The 16,293-nt window shown below is 39.8% G+C and overlaps 1 protein-coding gene across 2 annotated transcripts in view; it reads left to right on the top strand.

The window, feature by feature from the left end:
- Positions 1 to 351: 351 nt before the first annotated feature.
- Positions 352 to 16,293, top strand: part of MCM9 (minichromosome maintenance 9 homologous recombination repair factor) — a 122,664-nt gene continuing 106,722 nt past the window's right edge. For both annotated transcript variants that reach the window (XM_077999315.1, XM_015137519.3), the window contains exons 1-4: positions 352 to 644; positions 3,486 to 3,804; positions 11,095 to 11,411; positions 13,309 to 13,390. In XM_077999315.1, the coding sequence (XP_077855441.1) occupies positions 3,501 to 3,804; positions 11,095 to 11,411; positions 13,309 to 13,390 (703 nt within the window). In that variant the 5' untranslated portion in view covers positions 352 to 644; positions 3,486 to 3,500. The remainder of the gene's footprint in view (positions 645 to 3,485; positions 3,805 to 11,094; positions 11,412 to 13,308; positions 13,391 to 16,293) is intronic.

Genomic DNA, 16,293 nt, shown 5'->3' with positions numbered 1-16,293 from the left:
TGCAAAAGCTATTCAGGGAGAAAAAGAAAGCTCTCTGAACAAATGACGCTATTCATATGCAAAAAAATGACCTAAGATCCATACTTGCACCACAAAGAGAAATTAGCTCTAATTAGATCACAGACCTCAATATAAAACCTAAAATTCTAAAACTTGTGTCAGAAAATACAGAAGAGATCCTCTGTGTCCTTGGGTTAGGCAAATTCCTCGGACAGACAAAAAACAAATCCTAAAATCCAATCTGAGCCGCCGCACAGCCCTGCTCTCTCCACTCAGCCTGAAGTCACCGCTCGGGTCCCGCCCCTCTCCCCACCCGGGACCCTCCTGGCCCCGCCCCAATCCGCCCGCTCCGCCCCGCCCCGTTGTCTCGTCTCCACCCGGAAGAGCCGCCGGGGCAGGGAAGTTGAGGCGGTCCGCGGCTCGGCGTCGGTCGGGAGCGCAGGCCAGGCAGAGCCGCAGGCGCTAGGCCGCCCGACAGAGCCCGCGCGTCCCCGTAGCGGGTGGCGCCTCGAGCGGCCACGCGCACGCGCGCACCCCGCCCCACCAGCCTTCTAGCGCCAGAGACGAACCCGCCACCTGGCTGGAGCTCTCTGGGCCCCTCGGCCTCGGGAGCAGCGCGTCCCCGGCGACTTCTGGCACAACCAGTAAGTGATAGCCGCCTCTTCCTTTCGCGGTTATGTTTTTCTCCAGTTCGTCCCAAGTCTCGTTCACGTTTCATTACTTCAAAAACTATTCAACTCCGGGACCGGACAGGCACGGGAGCTGCCCGAGAGAAGAGCCCGGGAAGTGTCAGAGACTACCAACGTGTCGTGGGGCAGGGGTTGCGCGCAGAGACCCTCTGAATTAGAAAGTTTGGAAAGCATGCCTCCAAAACCGAGCGACTCCACGTTTGCCAGGCGCCCCTGGGGCAGCCCAGCGGCGGGGAGAAGGCGCGAAATGGCGCGCTCCCGCAGTGAGAGGGGCGGAGGGAGTGGGGCGGGGCCGAGGGCGCGCGTCCGGCCAGCCCGCGCGCAGGGGGCGGGGCTCCCGGCAGGTGCAGGCGGGCGGGGCGGGGCGGGGCTGCAGCGATTCCGGAGACAACTGGGGAATGTCAGTGCAGTTAGGCACTCTCTTCTTTTCGACGCTTCGCTGTGATCAAGAGGACAAAGTAAAGCAAATGATTGTATTTTGACCCCAAATATTCAATAAGAAAAGGAAAGAGAACGTGAAGGTTGTGAAATGACCCTTCCCAAAACAAAAATTGCCTCCCGTGTGTATCTGGGTGGGTAGTAGGTGCGTTGAGTTAGCAAACTGCTTGTAGCACAGTTAATTAGACAGTTTTGCGTAGATGTTGAAAGGGAATGAAGAACGATGGTCCATACAACCATAGAAATGCTGGCCTAACTAGGCAAAATTTAATCTAACGTTAAAATTTTAATTTGAACGTTGAATTCTGCTGCTGCCCTTTTCCTGCCTTGTGTGGAGCTGTTTTTCAAATTGCTAAATTTGTGGCTCTAAACTTAATATGCTTTAATAAAATCATAGTGATTCTCTTGTAGCCACTCTTGGGAGTCCAGATTTTCTTTTTTTTTTTTTTTTTTTTTGCAAAGTCCACATTGTGGAAATATTCCTTCCCAAGTACTTTTTCTGTTTTACACTTGGCTGAATTTATATTGCTTAACCAAAAACAAATTACCGTGGAGGCCATAATTTATTTTCACTCATTGTCTTGGATATACATTTACTCATTCTTACTCTCACCCTGGCCTCCTATAGTTGTCAGGATTCTTGACCTAACTTGTATATACTTCTTACACCTTTCACACCTTGCGGAATAGCAGGTTCTCAGAGAAAGCAAAATATAGCAGACAGCGTGTATAACACATACTTTGGATGATAAACTGCGAACTTTATAGCAATCTCCTTTAATATTCGTATTTGTAGAGCCCAGTACAATAAATGTTGGACAAATGAAATAAGTCAAATTTAAGTACACCTCTTCTCCAGTGCTCAATTTCTTTCCAAACCAAATAAGTGTTTCTTATTTGGACAGATTGTTTGTAACTGTCCAGTTACCTGGGATCGTCACCTTATTTAAATTTAACCTCCCTCTCCTTTGTGCTCCTATTCATATTGCATTTTTGACCACTGATAAGAACACTGTTTCATTTTATTTGTCCCTTGGATCTCTGAGGACATAGAGAACCTTTTACTGTACTTTTCGTTTGCCAGCATAGTGCCTTGTACATGGTAGATATTAGGAAATGGACGTTGAATTGGGTTTATACATGTGTAATTTGTTATCTGTCTGTATACATGGAAATAGAATGGGGGTAGGTGCTTTTTATCTGTAGATACATACTTTTTAATGGAGTGCCAGGGGATTGAGTTAAAGTAATGGTATATGCTGTATTTATTTTCAATAATACTTTTTTATTATTTGAAGACTCAGTGTTTTTTTTCCTTCCTATGTTTATCTGTTTTCTTTACATTGTTGACAGCTGTTTCTGCAGAACCCAGTAGATTTCCTAGGGTAAGAAAGAGAAAGAAGGAAACAAATTCACTTCCAAATATGAATTTCTAAAGACAGTCTGTTAATTATTCATGTCAGAACTGGCTGTCAATTTGATTAATGGTATGTGTTTCTGTTACATAGCAGAATACACATGAGTGTGTGTGTATAACTAAAGAGAGAGAGTGAGAGAGCACAAAAGAATGATACTGTGTTCATATAAATAAATCCTAGAACCAGGACTCTTGCAAAGAACTCCACTGTTACTGACTTAAGCCAAAAGATATGTTTCAGATTTTATACTTGAGAGCAAATGTGTGAGTATGGAATGTGGCCTCTTACATATATTATGTAAAATAAATACAATTATATGTCATTTAATGGTTGGGATACATTCTGAGAAATTTGTCATCAGGTGATTTTGTCCTTGTGTGAACATCATAGAGTATGTTTACACAAATGTAGATGGTACAGCCTACTGCACACCTAGGCTATATGGCATAGCCTATTGCTCTTAGGCTACAAACCTGTACATCATATTATTATACCGAATACTGTACGCAGTTGTAACACAATGGTATTTACGTATCTAAACGGAGAAAAGGTACAATAAGGATACAGTATTATAATCTTATGAGACCACTTTTGTAAGTACAGTCCGGAAATGTTACTAGGTGCAGGCCTGTATATTAATGCAGGGTTAATATGAAGGAAATTTTGGGAAAAGATACGGGAAATGCTTTGAACTATTTCTGATTTTGATAATCAGTACCAACATAGTTCTTTGACTTACATTTGACTTCACTCATTTTTAAAGTACATGTACTGTGACTGTAACAGATAATTCAGATTTCATTAAGATTTGAATTCAGATATTATTTTGTGATAATAGTATGACCCAAAGCCAGTGTGATTTATAACCAATCGTTTTTGTTAAATTGTGTGTACATCTTGAATATCAAATATATAATATGATCCTTTTTTTTTTCTTTAGTTACCTAGATTCAAGATGAATAGCGATCAAGTTACGCTGGTTGGTCAAGTGTTTGAGTCATATGTTTCGGAATACCATAAGAATGATATTCTTCTAATCTTGAAGGAAAGGGATGAAGATGCTCATTACCCAGTTGTGGTTAATGCCATGACTCTGTTTGAGACCAACATGGAAATCGGGGAATATTTCAACATGTTCCCCAATGAAGTGCTTACAGTTTTTGACAGTGCACTGCGAAGGTCAGCCTTGACAATTCTCCAGTCCCTTTCTCAGTCTGAGGGTGTTTCCATGAAACAGAATCTTCATGCGAGGATATCAGGTAAATCACTTAAGGATTTTACTGTCTTGCTATCTTCTAGAAAGACTTTGAGAAAATATACTAGATTGAGAACATTAAGAAATAATTGATATTTATACTTAAAATATGTATCTGTTATGTAGTTGATGGTCACTTCTTTTAGAGCAGAATAATAATTGTGTTCTGTGGGCATGAAGTATGAGTCATGCCCACTGAGGGTAGAGAGAATGTGTGGAGACAGCAGTATTCTTGTGTGTCTATATATTTCCATATCTGTGTATAAAATGGTAATTCAAAACAGCTTTATGAGCTTTTATGGTTACTAACAATAAAATAACTGGTAATACAAAGAATTAGAAAAGTGATAGATCTTGTCCAGAGATCTTCAAAACTGTTTTAGGAAATTAGTTATTTTTATATATCAGTATTAGCATTGTGCTGTCTACCTACCAGTTACTCAATACATTTTTGTTGAATGCATGACAGATTAAGGATTTTAATTGTTAAGAAACTGCAGCAGAGCAATCAGCAGCTTGTGGCAAAGCTGTGTCCTTGAATTCCTGCCTCTAGGAGTTCTTGCCCCTCACTTTCTGTTTTAAAAGTGATTTTTTAGCAGGATGGATAGAGTTGAATTAAGAATTTTAGAAAAAAGTGACACTATAGTGTAACAATTTTTATTTAGTTCATTGCATGGGAATAATTTCTTGGAAGGCATGGTGTGGTGAAAGAGAAGAACTGGATTTAAAGGCTACATGTCTAACCTGGGAAACTTAGTAAGTTGTTTTATCTCACTGAGCCTCAGTTTCTCAAATGCAAACCACTTCTAGAGTCCCTGTCAACCCCCCAATTAAAACAAAATTTAAATATGCCATTATTGTATAATTTAATAAAGGCTGGTACAGCTTCATTCTATTTAGGTGAAAGAAAGATTTGGTAAAATTAAAAGCAGGTCCAGAATATTGAGGGCAGTCTGTTATTAAGCTGGAGAACATACACACCCTTTTGTTTAAAAATACATATTTACCGGCCGGGTGCGGTGGCTCACGCCTGTAATCCCAGCACTTTGGGAGGCGGAGGCAGGCGGATCACGAGGTCAGGAGATCGAGACCATCCTGGCTAACAAGGTGAAACCCTGTCTCTACTAAAAATACAAAAAATTAGCCGGGCGCAGTGGCAGGTGCCTGTAGTCCCAGCTACTCAGAAGGCTGAGGCAGGAGAATGGTGTGAACCTGGGAGGCGGAGCTTGCAATGAGCCAAGATTGCACCACTGCACTCCAGCCTGGGTGCCGTCTCAAAAAAATAAATAAATAAATAAATAAATATTTACCTTATAATACATTTGAGAAGAGTGGTGATTTATAATCAATAAGGATGCTTCCCCAGTTCCAAAAAGGTTTGGAGTCACTATAGTAGAACTTCTTGGAGGCGAGTTAAGATTCCCAAAAAGACCAAATACTTAATTCAAATGAAAAATATTATCTGCAGTTACACTTGCTAGGATAAATTATGAAGATTATTAATCATTATGCAACAGGGTACTAGATAATCTCTTGATGGGATCAAGTAAAAGGGTCCCCCCCAGCCCTGACTTTTTTTTAAAATTAGAGATGGAATCTCACTCTGTTGCCCAGGCTGGTATTAAACTCCCAAGCTCAAGTGATCTTCCTGCTTAGGCCTCCCAAAGTATTGGGATTATAGGTGTGAGCCATCATACCTGGCCAATGTTTCCTTTTAATAAGTTTGCAAAAGGATTATTAAGGGGGACTTTAGTTAATGTTGTTGAAATGGTATTTAGGACATAGTTTTAGGCTGCCATTATTTTCAGATACCTTTCCATGCTCAGTTTAAGTAATACAATCCTGTCTGCCTAAATGACCCTCTCAATTTCAGGTGAATTTAGCTTATTTTTTCAATTCTCTGAAAAAGTAAGTTACAAATTATGTTACCACTAAACAAAACATCAGTAGGCATTTGCTAGGATCTTGGGAAACCAAAAGGAATATAGTTTTTCCTTCCTTTAAAAAACTCAGGGCTGTATGGCAGACAGCTATACAGTCAAATATTTGCCAGATGGTATATGCATGCCTACAGATATATGCGTGTATATATATATATTAAGCATTATTATATGGGAGCTTAATGGAAACTTTAATGTGTGATGCATGTCTCACTCAAGATATGTTTTTTTGTTTGTTTTTTCTTGAGACAGGGTCTCGCTCTGTTGTCCAAGCTGGAGTCTAGTGGCACAATCTGGGCTCACTGAAACCTCCGCCTCCTGGGTTCAGGCGATCCTCCTGCCTCAGCCTCCCAAGTAGCTGGGATTACAGGCACGTGCCACCACGCCCAGCTAATTTTTGTATTTTTGATAGAGACAGAGTTTTGCCATGTTGCTCAGGCTGGTCTTGAACTCCTGGCCTCAGGTGATCCACCCACCTCAGCCCCCCAAAGTACTGGGATTGCAGGCATGAGCCATGGTGCCCAGCCAGAATTAATGTTTAAAGAGTGCTTGCTATATGCCAAATAATATTCTAAGAAACTTTACATGTATGAATTCTTTTTTTTTTTTTTTTGAAACAGGTTCTCACTCTGTTGCCCAGGCTGGAATGCAGTTGCACAAGAATCATAGCTCAGTGCAGTCTCTAATTTCTGGGCTCAAGTGATCCTCCCACCTCAACCTCCTGGGTAGCTGGGATTATAGGCATGTGCCACCATGCTCAGCTATTTAAAATTTTTTTTTTCTTTATTTGGTAGAGGTGGGGTCTCTGTGTTGCTCAGGCTGGTCTTGAACTCCTAGCCTCAAGTGATCCTTCTGCTTCAGCTTCCCAAAGTACTGGGATTATAGGTGTAAGCTGTGAATTCTTCTAGTCTTCTTATTACCCTATGTGATAGGTTCTGTTGTTATTTTATAGACGAGAAATCTGAGAGCTTACAACTTGGCCAAGGTCACACAGCTAGTAAGTGACAGAGTTGTGACTCAAACCTCAGCATTCTAGCTCGAGTCTGTATTCTTTGTTTTTTTGAGACAGAGTCTCGCTCTGTTGACCAAGCTGGAGTGCACAGGTGCAATCTTGGCTCACGGCAACCTCTGCCTCCCAGGTTCAAGCAATTCTCCTGCCTCGGCCTTCCGAGTAGCTGGGATTACAGGCATGTGCCACCACACCCACAAAAATACTGATTTTTGTGTTTTTAGTAGAGACGGGGTTTCAGCATGTTGGCCAGGCTGGTTTCGAACTCCGGACCTCAGGTCATCCACCCACCTTGGCCTCCCCAAATGCTGGGATTACAAGCATGAGCCACTGTGCCTGGCCTAAGTCTGTATTCTTAACCACTGCATTGCTTCTTAGTGTGGGCATTTTTGAGGAGCAGAGTGAAGAGGAGAGCACTAAGACAAAGGGAGCACTATATGTGAAAAAGTGCACAGAAGTCTTGATAAAACAGGAGGCCAGTCACAAAAGGCCCTGTAGTCTAGGCCAGATTTGGTTCCTTATTCTTAGATCTGTGGCAAGCCATGGAAGGGTAAAAGCAAAGAAGATTTGGCCTTCATTATGTATTGCTCGGGTTACTCTAGAAGCAGTGGGGCATATGGTGTTTTATTCTTCCATTCTAAGATGCTATTTACAGTAAGAAACACTATCAAATTAAAGATAGCTTTCTAGGAATAAAACTACAATAAAATTACACATAACTTTGTTTTTAAACCAGAATTTGTTTTAAGCCAAAAAAGTGTCTGTCTATACAGTTTATATTATATAAGACTTCATTGATACATCACTTCTTCACATTGAAAATCCAAAGACTTGACTTTTCTTTCTTTTTTTTTTTTTTTTTTTTTGAGACAGAGTTTTGCTCTTGTTGCCCAATCTGGAGTGCAGGGGCACGATCTCAGCTCACTGCAACCTCTGCCTCCCAGGTTCAAGTGATTCTCTTGCCTCAGCCTCCTGAGTAGCTGGGATTACAGGCATGCACCACCACACCTGGCTAATTTTTTGTATTTTTAGTAGAGATGGGGTTTCTTCATGTTGGTCAGGCTGGTCTCAAACTCCCGACCTCAGGTGATCCACCCACCTCAGCCTCCCAAAGTGCTGGGATTACAGGCATAAGCCACCACATCTGGCCAAAAATCCAAAGACTTTTCTAATTATGCTAGGCAGTCTGTAGTCTTATTGGGCATTCTTCAGTTATGCATAACATTAGAGTAACACCACATTTTGTAATGTGGTTCTCTTGATCTTAATTTTCCTTGTTTTAATATATTGACTTTATAATTTAAACTGAACAATCAATTTGCATCTGAAGCAGAACTGAGATGAGGGGACTAGAAATGGGAGGCAAAAATGATATTTTTTTACGGCCAAGGAAGAGAAAATGAATAATTCAGAAACCCAAAGAATTTTTGTTTAAGTAAGTTTTCTTAACCTATTTTTTTCTATTCTCCTTTTTATCTTCCTTATCTTCTTAGAAGTAATTGTTGGTACATTCTGTTTATATTTCGAGAAGCGAATTGGATTAATTATCATATATCCCACTTGAGTTTCCTTCTGTATATGTACAATAGAGAGCACTTAGTGACTGTTTGCAAACGTAAAAATAAAATTATTTTTAAAAATTATTTTAATAACCATGTGACCCAGCAATTCTACTCCTTAAGTGTATGCCCAAAATAATCGAAAACAGTTCAAACAAGAATTTGCATACAAATGTTTGTAGTAGCATTATTCATAATAGCCAAAAAGTGGAAACAATCTAAATGTCCATGAGCTAATAAATGAATAACCAAAATATGGTATATCTAAACAGTGGAATATTATTTAGTCATAAAAAGGAATGAAGTACTGCATATGTTACAACAGGAATGAATCTTGAAAACATTATTCTAAGTAAATGAAGCCAGATTCAAAAGACCACATATTGTATGATTTTGTTCAGATATCCCTGACTTACAGTTGTTTGACTTTATGAGTATGTGAAAATGATTCAGTAGAAACCATACTGTGAGCACCCATAAATTATTCTGTTTGTCACTTTTAGTATAGTATTCAAAAATAACATGAAAAATTCAACCCTTAATTATAAAATAGGGCTTGTGTTAGATGATTTTGCCCAACTGTAGGCTAATGCTAGTATTCTGAGTACATTGAAGGTTGGCTAGGTAGGCTAAGCAGTGATGTTCAGTGGGTTAGGTGTGCTAAATGCACTTTCAACTTACAACATTTTCAATTTACATTGGGTTTATTGAGATGTTACCCCATGGTAAGTCACGGAGCATCTATGTGTGAAATTTCCAGAATAGGTAAATTCACGAAGATCAAAAGTAGATCAGTGGTTGCCAGCAGCTAGGGTTACAAATGGGGAGTGACTGCTACTGGGTACAGGATTTCTTTTTGAAATTATGAAAATGTTCTGAAATTAATGGTGATGGTTGTACAATATTGTGAATATACGAATTACCACTGAATTATATACTTTATAGGGTAAATTTTGTGGTATGTGAATTATATCTTGCTTTCTTTTAAGTATTCATATATTTTTTAAAGTATTTATGTGGGGGGCAAAATAAATGTAACTGATAATCTATAAGCAGTGTTAAGATGTATTATAACATACATTCCAGTTAAGGCCAGGTAAACAAGAGAGATAGATCTCTGGGCTGTTTCTTGTTTTTTAGCATTCCAGGATATGAACCAAAAGTGTGACTCCCTTAATGGCAAATTGTGATGCAATCTGAATTAATGTAAATAATGAATATGTTCATTAGAAAATGGGCAAGTCAGTCTTGGAAGCATAGAAAAAGGAGTCATGGGGCAAGTGTTGGCAATGGCCACCTTGTTTGTCTATACAGTCTACGATGTATTGAGAGAGAGTTTCAGCCAACCAACAGAAAAAATTCAAGTTTGTCTGTAGACTTGTAACAGTAGGTTATCATAGCCTGGCACCTTAAACATTCAGTTACTCTAACTAATTTGCTTTTTCCCCTCATACTTCCTAAACTACCTTCTGATTGGCTTTCAGAATAGATGTATCAACCAGGAGAAAATATGCTGACCATAGAAACTTAAAAGTATAATGATTCCTATTATGGCATTTCTCATGGGCTAGACAGTCTGATAGATGGGTCTTCAGTAGGCATACTTACCTGGTTTTGAACCACTAAATACTGAGGACAAGGCAGGAGACATGAACCAGCATAACAGACACTATTCCAATAAACTTGTTAGGAATTAGCCTTTAATCATCATAGCCAGCATCTTTGCACCCCAATGGTGCATTGTAGCCAAACATGATAAAGAGGGAATTTCCACATAAGATTTTCCTCCTCCCCTCCCCTCCCCTCTTTGCTTCTCTTTTTCTCTTTCTCCTTCCTTTCTCCCTCCCTCTCTTTCTTTCTTTTTTTTGGGGGCAGGGTCTCGCTGTGTTCCCCAAACTGGAGTTCAGTGGCATGACCATGGTTCCTGTAGCCTTGACCCCCTGGGCTCAAGGGATCCTCCCACCTCAGCCTTACCAAGTTGCTGGGACTATAGGCAATGCACCACCATGCCTAGCCGATTTTTTAATTTTTTGCAGGGATGGGGTCCCACTATGTTGCCCAGGCTAGTCTTGAACTCCTGGGCCCCAGCAGTTCTCCTACCTCGGCTTCCCAAGTGTCAGCCACTTTGCCCAGACTGAATAAGAATTTTCTTTGGCATTTTGCACCTTTTCTGTTGCCTGTTTTTTAGTGTTGAAAAACATGAGGCTTTTATAGGATAAGGTGATGCTGTGGGTAAACCGCTAGGTAAGTCAGGGCTCAAAAACACTGTCATATGTATGTATTAATAAATTCTGAATCTGACTTAAAAAAAAAGTAACTTTCTAGCACTGTGGAACTCTTTGGTCGTCATGCTACCATCTCTTTATCAGTCAGCTTTGTGGTTTACTAAAAGAGTCATCAGTTGATTTTATGTGTGGCAAGCGGCAATATATTTTTGTTAAATGCCATTAAAATTATATACTTTAGATCCTACTGAGATAGCCCTCTTGTGAGAATAAGTCCTTTTTAAAATCCTGGTTATTATAGCATCACAGCTACATGCCTTAAAACCTAGTCTGCTCATTGTGCAGTATCTGGATTAAAAAATACTCTACTGATAACTGTTATTTGAAACAATTCTTTATATTTTCTTAATAGAGATGATGATCTAATTTTTTCTTAGTAAAACACAATCATTTTTTTCCCTGAAATTAAAATTTATCTTTCAGGAAACAGGAGAAGAATATATCCCTTGGAGTCAAATCTCAAGATTGAAGTTGATGCTGTTTTTTTGTTTTCTCCATCAGGTTTGCCTGTCTGTCCTGAGCTGGTGAGGGAACACATACCTAAAACCAAGGATGTGGGACACTTTTTATCTGTCACTGGGACAGTGATTCGAACAAGTCTGGTGAAGGTTCTGGAGTTTGAGCGGGATTACATGTGTACCAAATGCAAGCATGTGTTTGTGGTCAAGGCTGACTTTGAGCAGTATTACACCTTTTGCCGGCCATCCTCGTGTCCCAGCTTGGAGAGCTGTGATTCCTCTAAATTCACTTGCCTCTCAGGCTTGTCTTCATCTCCAACCAGGTGCAGAGATTACCAGGAAATCAAAATTCAGGAACAGGTAAATGATCACATAAATGAGATAAATAACAAATTTGAAGAAGTGTTTTTCAGCTTTGGGCACATTGATAGGATTAGGGAACACAGAATGGATACAAATGGACTTGTGTTACCACTTTGTCGAAGATCAAGCTTGAAACTCTTCCACATATATCTGAATATAGTCTTTAGAAACCATGCAATCATCATCCTTTTTAGGTAGAGCATTGACAAGAAAGTTGTGAAATGACTTAATTATGTTAAAATTAAAGAAGTGAATATTTAAGAAGTCTACCCTAGCTGTTCTTAGCTGAAGAATAGAAGAAAATTAATGTTCTTAACTAAGGGATAGAAGATTAATTAATGCTTAAATTGTTAAACATTGGAGTGGCCAGGCATGGTGGCTTGTGCTTATAATCGCAGCTACTCAGGAAGCTGAGGCAGGAAGATCACTTGAGCCAAGGAATTCTGGGCAGCAGTGAGCTATGGATCGTGTCTCTGTGTTCCAGCCTGGCTGACAGAGCAAGACTCTGTCTCTGAAAAAAAAAAAAAATCACATTGGAGTGAACAGGATTTGGAGTTTGGATCGACCCTCTGTTATTTGCTGTGCTAAATGAAGTATTTGTAAACACTCTTTAACAAGTGAGAGTGAGCCTGATTTTCATTTGCTTGCAGCTTAAACACAAAAGTTTATTCTTACCTAAAATAATTAAGAGATAGGCAGTTCAAGGTTAGTTCATTGTCGAGAACTCAGACTCCTGTCTTTCTATTCAACCATTCTTCTTTCTTTCTCTCTTTCTTTTCTTTCTTTTTTCTTTTCTTTCCTTTCTTTCTCGCCTGCCTGCCTGCCTGCCTTCCTTCCTTCCTTCCTTCCTTCCTTCCTTCCTTCCTTCCTTCCTTCCTTCCTTCCTTCCTTCCTTCCTTCCTTCCTTCCGTCCTTTTTCTTTTTCTTTTTCTTTTTCTTTTTCTGAGTTTCGCTGTTGTTGCCCAGGCTGGAGTGCAATGGTGTGATCTTGAGTCACTGCAACCTCTACCTCCGGGGTTCGAGCATTTCTCCTGTCTCAGCCTCCCGAATAGCTGGGATTACAGGCGTGTGCCACTTTGCCTGGCTAATTCTGTATTTTTAATAGAGACAGGGTTTTGTGATGTTCGTCAGGCTGGTCTCACAACCCCTAACCTCAGGTGATCCACCCACCTCGGCCTCCCGAAGTGCTGGGATTACAGATAAGCCACCACACCCGGCCTCAACCATTCTTAATACATGGCTTCTCTTCTGATGATTGGCTGTGGGCCAGGATGCTGGCTACAACTCCATCACGTGTGTGTTGTAGTCAGAGAACAAAAGGCAAAGTTGCCTACCACCTAACCAATTCTCCACTTCAGCAGTCTCCTTGCAAGTCTCTTGCATTGTCTGCTTATGATATCTCATTACTCAAAGTTCCATCATATGACTATATCTATGTTCAATGTTCAAGGGAACCTGGGAAATAAAGTCTTTGTATTAGGCACATGTCCACATGAAATAAAACTAGGGTTCTGTTACTAAGGAGTAATCATAGGAACTGGGTGATTTGTCCCAGGTCTTTTGATTAGTGATCAGGAAAGAAATACCCCTCTTTTCTAGATAAAGTTAACTTTGTTACTAAATTTAGTAGTTGTAGCATACTTTTACTTTGACCATCTGCAAGGTAGATTATATAGATTATATTTGGAGATATTTTCCATATTTGTATTTTATTTAGTGAATTCTTAAATTGATAGTAGATATAATTTTCAAGAAAAATTACTTAAATCCCCATTATAATTAAATTGAATGATATACCAGAGAAATAGAAATAGTAATTTCAAGTACTGCTAGACTTCTGGATACTTAACATGTATTTAAGCATACTCAGAATCTGTTTTCTTTTCTTTGCTAGGTTCAAAGGCTATCTGTTGGAAGTATTCCACGATCTATGAAGGTTATTCTGGAAGATGACTTAGTGGATAGTTGCAAATCTGGTAAGAATGAATTTTTTTTTAGCTTGTGTAGTGGGTCCTAAACTATTGATTAGGAAAAGCCACTTTTTATCTTCCCAAGATCACAGGCAAGGGAAATGTAGGGCTTTAATTGCTCACCTTGAGAATAGAAACTGGCATGCAGGTAGGAAGTGATAGCAGGAAGAGAGCTGAGCTAGACCTGTACAACAGCAGCTAGTCCAGGTGCTTGTTTTATGAATGAAGAACCTGACTCGCCTAAGGTCACTTAGAGAGTTATGTGGCATAACTGGAACATGAATCCAGAACCACTGATGTCTAATTTAAGGCTCTTTTCAGTGCACTATAGCTTAACAGCAGGAACTTTAAAAAAATGTAGTGGATTCAGTGGGCATTTTTATAAAATGAATTAGAGAATGCGACTCTGAGATGCTGCTGCATGTCTTATTGGTGCCTAGAAGAAAGGACATCATTCCTGTCTGCTCTGTGCTGGTGACACCGTGATAGGAGTCACCGATTTTGGTCTGCTGTCTTCTGAGGGTCCTCGATGTTTTCATTGGCTGATCACCTGAATTGGGAGGGAACTTGAAACCCATACTCAATGAATAGCTATACATGTTTAGCATGAAGAAGCCTGAGGAAGGACATGACAGCCAACTTTCAATAGTTAGAAGACTGTCACATAGAAATAGAATTGTAATTACAGAAGATGCTACTGGGTTTCAGTGGGATAAGCCACAAGGAGGTAGATTTCGACTCAATACCTAATAATTAGAGGTGTCTGACATGGGCCTTGGATGGTGATGAGTTCTTTTTCTCATAGATAGTCAAACACAGCATATACTGTACATTGTTAGGGATTTAGGCCTTACAATGGCAGTTGATCTGGATAATCTATAATGTTCCAGGCAATTTAAAGACTTTCTGAGCCTCAGAACTGTTCTGGAAATCTGAGAGCTCCAAAAGCCTGATTGTTCCAGTGTCATTCTGAGTTTATGTTTTACTCTTTAGGCCAACCAGACTAGTCCTAAGCTCTCCTTTGTCCCTCTCAACTCATTGTATTCCCTTTCCTCACTGGGGAGACTAAGAAGAAATCAAACTTAAAAATATTTGTGGAAGGGTGATGTTTTAGTCATTTTGGGCTGTTAGTCCATTCTTGTGTTGCTATAAAGAAATACCTGAGACTGGGCAATTTATAAAGAAAAGAGGTTTAATTGGCTCACAGTTACACAGGCTGTACAGGAAGCATGGTGCAGACATAGGCTCAGCTTCTTCTGAGGCCTCAGGAAGTTTACGATCATGGCAGAAAGGAGAGGGGGAGTAGGCATGTCATATGGGGAAAGCAGGAGAGACAGTGGGGAGGGAAGAGGTTTCACACACATTTAAATGAATAGAGCTCATTCGAACTCAGAGTGAGGGCTCCTTTATCACCAAAAGGACGGCCCAAGCCATTCATGAGGGATCCACCTGCATGATCCAGACACCTCCTACCAGGCCTCACCTCCAATACTGGGGATTATATCTCAACATGAGATTTGAGTGGGGACAAATATCCGAACTATATCAGACTGCTCTAACAGATCACCATAGACTGGGTAGCTTCAACAACAAACATTTATTTCTCACAGTTTTGGAGGCTGGAGGTTGGAGATCAGGGTGCCAGTGTGTTCGGATTCTGGTGAGGGACCTCTTCTAGGGTGCAGATAGCTGACGTATATTAACGTACAATTGTCTAAATAGTATACTAATGAGATAACAGCTTTGATTATGGATTTCCTGCTAAGCAACCCCAGAATATGTCAGAATACCTTGCTCACATAGGACTAGATTTTAACCTAAATCTGTAATATCTATCTCAGCAAAGCAGTTCTTATATAAGCTCAGGCTGAACATGTAGCTATCCTTCAGTTGAGAATAAGATCTTTTCATGCAGTTCATCTAAATTGAATTATTTCTGTACTGGAAATATGTCTTAAGTTGTTTTTCTTTCAAATGTCATTAATAATGAAGGATGGAGAGAAGCAATCTATCAATAGCTATTTTTTCATATATCCTTAGCTATAAACCTCTGTGGGAATCAAAAAACATAAATAGTATATAATCCTTGCCCTTCAGGAATTTATGATCTAGTTAGGGACCCCACTTCGGCATGTGCAGAGTAATGAAGTTGGAGGTTTTGTGCTGGTAAATGACAGTGCAGCAGGAGACCCGACAGATGGGTCTGACTGGGAATGGCTACAGTAGTAAAGATGCCACAGATTATGTAGGGGCACAGAGAGATTGGATTGTAGAAAACTAAGAATTTTAGCTTCCCGAAAACAACGTTGCTTATAACATTACTTTTGAAAAATACAGAAGTTTAAGGTGAATATCTATTGCCTTGGACTATCATGTATACCTCACAATTGTTCTGGTGATTATATGAATCTTCCATTCAGTAAGTATTTGAGTAAGGAAAACACATATATATAGAAGGGCCTTTAAGGGTATTAATTACTTTACAAATGTAAGGTAGGTTTAGTATAAGAAGAGCTAATATTTATTGAGCAATTACTGTGTTCTAGATATTGCATTAATTTATGTACATTATCCAATCTAATTCTCACTGTAGTACTATGATGTTAATATAATCATTCACATTTTGTGGGTCAAGAAACAGGCTTAGGTAGGGTAGGTAATTTGCCCAAGGTCACGTAGCCTGCGAGCAGTGGAGCTGGGATTTAAATCCAAATCTCATGAGGTCAGTACTCTTGGCCATGCTTCAGTGCTCTATGTTTTCCACATAATAACCGCTTATTGACGTTAGATTATTACTTATGGGTCATATATCTAAACGTTAAGTTCCTCATTTAACTGGTTTAGAAACAACCTAAACATAATCCATTAAAATGACCATCACAGAGAATTGTTCCATGTGCTTATGTAAA

This window comes from Macaca mulatta, chromosome 4 (assembly GCF_049350105.2).
Source record: "Macaca mulatta isolate MMU2019108-1 chromosome 4, T2T-MMU8v2.0, whole genome shotgun sequence".
NCBI classification, from domain to species: Eukaryota; Metazoa; Chordata; class Mammalia; order Primates; family Cercopithecidae; genus Macaca; species Macaca mulatta.
Note: the sequence above shows the minus strand (reverse complement) of the source record. Positions and strands in the feature narration are given on the sequence as shown.